Genomic DNA, 5,362 nt, shown 5'->3' with positions numbered 1-5,362 from the left:
TTTTTGATCATTTACAAATAATTTTGTGAAATTTACATGTGAATAAAAAGTATATTTCATTGTAATTTTATAATTTTTTTAATGTTTTAACTTTATAAAATCTACAAGTGAATTTATTAATATTGTGAATACGAATCGTATATAATTCAATTTTTAGCATTCATAATGTAAGAGTTACTATTATTCACACTGTGAATCTGATAACATTCATAAATATGCATTTAAAGAGTGCAAAAATTATAAATTTTGATATTATTGACAAAATGTCATAGTTGGTTACTAATTTACAAAAAATCAATATTTATCACACCAGAAATTAAATAGCAAGATATTTATATTTTTACAATTACATATAATTAAAATCTACTAATATATTTAATGTTAATAATGATTTTAAACCCGCGCACAATGTTGGAATAATAAAACTCAGTTAAAAAAAATAATGATTTTAGATCCAAATCTATGATTTCACTATTATTATTTTAGAAAAGGAAAAACCCTGGAATCCTTGATAAAAAGCAATCTTGTCTCTTGAACATTCCCTCCACTCTCTTCAATTTCTTTAATCCCTCGTTATTATAATATCTTCTCCATCCAGCAAACTCCCTCCCACCCTCACTCACTTCTTCCATTTCCCAAATGTCTGACACTCTCGCCGACCTTGCTTCATGGCTGCCGTCCGACTTTCTAACCGACGAGGACAACTTTCCCCTCCTTCTCAACAATCACAATCCGCATCTTTTCCCTTACGAATTCGCCTCCTCTTCTTCCACAGAGTCTGAGAGCGACGAAGATGACATCGCCGGTGTAACTCGCCGCTACACTCGCTCTGTTTCCTTACAAGAGCGTATCAACACTCCTTACCCTTTTGAGGTACTTTCGTCTTCTTTTTAAATTAGTGTTGTTAGGTCGTTTGTTTTCTATATTATTTTGCTAATTTGGGTGTGGTTTTTTGTCTGATTAGAAGAGGGTTTTCTCTGGTTCGCCGGAATCTACTTTGAACTGGACTGTTTCTGGGCCTACAAAGAGTTATTCCTCTCCGACAACGCCGCTAGTTCAAGCAGACAAACACTCTTGGGATCTAGTTTACGCTGCGGCAGGTCAGGTGGCGAGGATGAAGATGAAGATGAATAACGTCGGAGACAACGTTTTTGCAAACAGAGGTCTAGTCGGAGCCCCACGTCCCCTAGGACCTCCTCCCTCTCACCATCATCATTCTAACTGTGCGATATGGAGGACAGAAAGCGAAGAGTTTATCAGGCACCAACAATTTCGTCAGAGAGTGGCTGGAGGCGGAGGTCGTTGTGGAGGTGGCCGGCCGGCGGGATTTCGTCATTCTCCATGGCCTCCGCTCCCAGTTGAAAATCAACGCCTTCATCAACTCCCGAATGGGGTCATAGCCAAACCTGTTCTTGGCGGATCTGGTGGCCGATGTGGCGGTGGGACCGCCGTTGTCAAAAGGGAATGTGCCGGTACCGGCGTGTTTTTGCCCCGGAGATACTGTAATGATCCACAGGAAATGAAGAAAAAACCTGGTGAGTTCACTTTCCGACTCTTCATTTCTTTGACAAAAACACTTTCAAAATTTGAATTTTGATACCGATGATGTTTGTTTTTTTGGCTCTATTTCTGTCGTTTCCTTTTGTAATTTAAAATTCAAATTCCATTACATGTAATCCAGCTTCGTCTTCTTAACTATCTGTCTTCAGATCGATCTATTCCGTCATCGTATACTTTATTTGTTGCTGTTTTACATCATCAACTTAATATTTTATTTGTAATTAATTGTTTAACAGCATGTTCGCCTGCTCATCTGCCAGCTAGAGTGGCTCAGTCATTCACCAAAAACATGGACCCCATTATGGCACAAGCTCAACCAACCATCCATGGCGGATTTGCCCCACACTACGGTAGTTTCAAGTTCTCTTTCAAGTCACATTCATGATCCCATCTGTATTTTTTTCCTCTTCATTAACATCTTGAAACATGGTTACCAAGCAGAAATTGCAATTGCTCGAAGGAACGCTGCGATGTTAGCCCAGCAACGGTGGAGCGCCGCCCTCGTGAGTGTCGTCCCTGAAACGCCGATGGGACACGCCGAAGTCGTCCTCCCCCAAGAATGGACGTATTGAAGAAGGTCAAAAGGGTAGTAGATAGGAAACATAATTGTAGGAATTTGAATAGTAATAGTAGTATAGGAGGGATGAAGAAAAAAATAAAAGGGGATCCAAGGTTTTGAATTTTGAAATAGTTTTTTGTTGTGGGGTAGGTTTTGTTTCTTTGAAAAAAATGGGGGTGGGTAGTAAAGAATAAATAAGGCGTGGGGTTGTTTTTGTTGTAGAAGGGAAAGTGGAAGGGTATTTTTGGGATTATGCGAAATGGTTTGAATTTGTCTCTTTTATTCAAAATCAATAAAAGAGGGCTAAAGTTGTTGGTTTGGAATGGAATTTGTACCCTTCCATTCCCTTGTCAGCCATTTCTCTACCTTCATGCTTCTGAATTGTCTTTTCTCCCTTTTTATAAAAAAACCTATATTTTCGACTATTATATTATATACATTATTCGTCGGCAATTGATTGCCTATTGCACTTATCTTGCATAAATATGTTATTTTGTATTTGTTTTTGTTATCATTTTTGGTGGTGAAAATTGAAACATGTTAGACGGAAGTGGTAACTTTTCTATTTTGTTACGTAGTGTTTAGGAATCGAAACTAAACTTCAACTTTTGATTGAATATCATAACCAATGGTCCGAGCACTCTCCATTAATATATGGTATTTATTCTTGTCAAGGGGTTTTATTTGAAAGAATGGTTGTTTTGATTGATATGTTGATTGAATAGTTTAAAACTTTATTATTATTATTATTATTATTATTATTATTATTATTATTATAGAGATTAGACATTGAGTTTTGTTGAAAAGGTTAGGTACAAGACATCAAACGTCATATGAAATCATTTCATTTGTAGGAATGTGCTCGCATGACCATACCTTGGTTGTTAAAAAGATATTTTACGTGTTGTCTTGGGTTTACTCTGATCCATAAAAGTTTATTTTTATTTTAACATTTAAACGTCCAGAGAAGAAATAAAAAGCCAATATAGTAAAAAAAAAAAAAAAAAAAAAAAAGAGAAAAAAGAAAAACTTAGAAAAATATTTTGGATAAAAGCAACAGTTCTGTAACTTTGATCGGTGTGGTTCCTTGAGAGACTTTGTATATGTGGTTGTCACATTTTCTTATGAAACCACACTGCTATGCTATGTAGACGTCAGTTAATTATTTATCATAAAAATATGGTTCATATCACATAAGTAGTGGTGTCATACTATATTTTTGTTATTATTTAATAAATAAAAACTAAATTGTTAATTAAAAACATAATATTTCATTAAATAAAAATAAACCAACTACATTACTTTTAATTAAAAAAAATAACATCACACTAAAAATAAAAATCATAAGACTTAGAAAAAAAAAACTACAAATCTTGATTATTTGGGTTGTTTGAAGAAAATATTTTTATAAATTTTTGGAATTGAAGCTTGTAAAAAACGAGAATTGAGAGAGATTTGTTAAAAAATTGATGGTACATGTAAGTATATGTGATGGTAAAACTTAAAAAAAATAGTTTTGAATTTGGGACCATTTGGAAAAGTCAAAAAATATAGCTAATCACAATCAAGGAAGAAGCGCTCTCTCATACTGCCGAACTATGGCCCTAGCTGCACTCTAAATGCACCTAAAGGACGGTGTTCCAGCTGATGTGCCAAGGTGACTATGGTCTCTACCATAGCCACTCCTATGAGCCTAAGGCTAACACAATATAGTTACTAGAAAAGTAACGCCACATCATGTTAACATCTTTACTACCATACCATTATTCTTTGTAAATTGTTACCATCCTAGATTATTTATACTTTTTTTTATATATATAAAACGTAATTTGACATTTTACTAATCAAAAAATTACATTAAACATTAAAAAAGTATAACATAAAACATTATAACTTAAAAATTTAAACATAGATTACAACTTACAAATTGAAAAAAAATAAAAATTAAAAGTCACAAATTTAAACATGCATTACTAACAAAAAAACACAAAAATCAAAATATAAAAACTGATTGCCATACTTTTTTGATGACCTTGCGTTGAATTTTTAAAAACGTTGTTAGCTTTTTCCGTCACGATACATGGTTGAGGCTACGTATTTGTTGGGCGTGTTAGACCCAACAAATAATAGTGGTACGATATACTCTAAAAGAATCCCACTATATTGCACTAAAAGATAGTACAAGGCAAGTAGGGTCGATCCACAGAGACACGAGATAATTAGTATATACCTCTTTGCGTAAGGTATTTGTTCACAAAAGATTAAATAGGGGGGGGGGGGGGGTTGAGTGTAATGAAGTAGCAAACCAATTTAAAACACGAGTAAACAACTAAACGAATGAATTAAGTTCAGATTTTTGTAAGGACTCCAACTCCATGTATGACAATCCAGCAATGTGAATCAAAGATGACAAGACATTTGTTTCATTCTATCTAAGTTGGTACTTGAAAGTGCTAACAAGCTCTAACACTTTCCATTCACCACATTAATCAATCAAAACAAGCTCTTTGATTAATCCTAACCTTACTAACCTAATCTAAACAAGCTCTTAGAAGTAGATTAAAAGATTGCATTAAGCTTATTGTGAATGTTCCCAACAACACCCAATACTCCTCACAAGCTCGGGAGCGTAAGAATGTGTGAAAAGATTTACATTAAATTCATTCATAAGAAATCAATTTAATGCTTGTTACTTAGTTCAATTCACAAAACAATTACAGATTTTGCAAAATGAATAACTTGAATGACCTAACCCTAATTCAAATGGCCAATAAGAATCATTATTAGAATCAAACATTCGATTGAAGTAAAATCAATCTCACTATATAAAAATTAAACACAAATATCAGGTCATATGATTTGATTCACAACCAAAAAGTCAAAACATGAAATTGGAGAAGCTAGGGTTCTAACCACACATGGCTAGAACAAGATCACAAGTCTAAAAGATGAAATTAAGTGTAATTACAACTTGCAAAAACGAGAATTAATGTTTCCAAATGATTAACGGACAAACCCTTGCAAAAACCTTCAAATTCTCCTCTCCAATGATGCTCTAATATGTTCTCTCTATGTAAAAATGACCCTCAACCCGTAATATGAAAGATAGGAAAAATTGTCAAAAGTTGGTTTTTGGGTCGAACACAGCCTGTGTTAAAATAAGCTAAACTGACACGGGTCGTGTTCAACAGCCAACACGGCCCGTGTTGATTTGCACTAAACCGACACGGCACATGTTCAGCA

At 34.3% G+C, this 5,362-nt stretch overlaps 1 protein-coding gene across 3 annotated transcripts; it reads left to right on the top strand.

The window, feature by feature from the left end:
* The first annotated feature begins 509 nt into the window (after window positions 1-509).
* Window positions 510-2,547, top strand: LOC111912271 (uncharacterized). Of its 3 annotated transcripts, none has more exons than XM_023907999.3 (4): window positions 510-873; window positions 965-1,535; window positions 1,821-1,910; window positions 2,002-2,547. In XM_023907999.3, the coding sequence occupies exons 1-4, from the start codon at window positions 640-642 to the stop codon at window positions 2,130-2,132; spliced, it is 1,026 nt and encodes a 341-aa protein (XP_023763767.2). In that variant the 5' UTR covers window positions 510-639; the 3' UTR covers window positions 2,133-2,547. The 3 variants fall into 3 exon arrangements, with proteins under 3 accessions (XP_023763767.2, XP_023763766.2, XP_023763765.2); XM_023907998.3 differs by having other exon boundaries at window positions 513-873; window positions 968-1,535; window positions 1,797-1,910; XM_023907997.3 differs by having other exon boundaries at window positions 516-873; window positions 1,797-1,910.
* Window positions 2,548-5,362: the final 2,815 nt, after the last annotated feature.

This window comes from Lactuca sativa, chromosome 2 (genome assembly GCF_002870075.4).
Source record: "Lactuca sativa cultivar Salinas chromosome 2, Lsat_Salinas_v11, whole genome shotgun sequence".
Lineage (NCBI taxonomy): Eukaryota > Viridiplantae > Streptophyta > Magnoliopsida > Asterales > Asteraceae > Lactuca > Lactuca sativa.
This window is presented reverse-complemented; position numbering and strand designations above follow the sequence as displayed.

Coding starts and splice junctions, on each gene's coding strand:
- LOC111912271 (XM_023907997.3), top strand. CDS start 640: ATGTCTGACACTCTCGCCGACCTTGCTTCATGGCTGCCGTCCGACTTT. Junction 874..964: donor ACACTCCTTACCCTTTTGAG/GTACTTTCGTCT, acceptor TTGTCTGATTAG/AAGAGGGTTTTCTCTGGTTC. Junction 1,911..2,001: donor CGGATTTGCCCCACACTACG/GTAGTTTCAAGT, acceptor GTTACCAAGCAG/AAATTGCAATTGCTCGAAGG.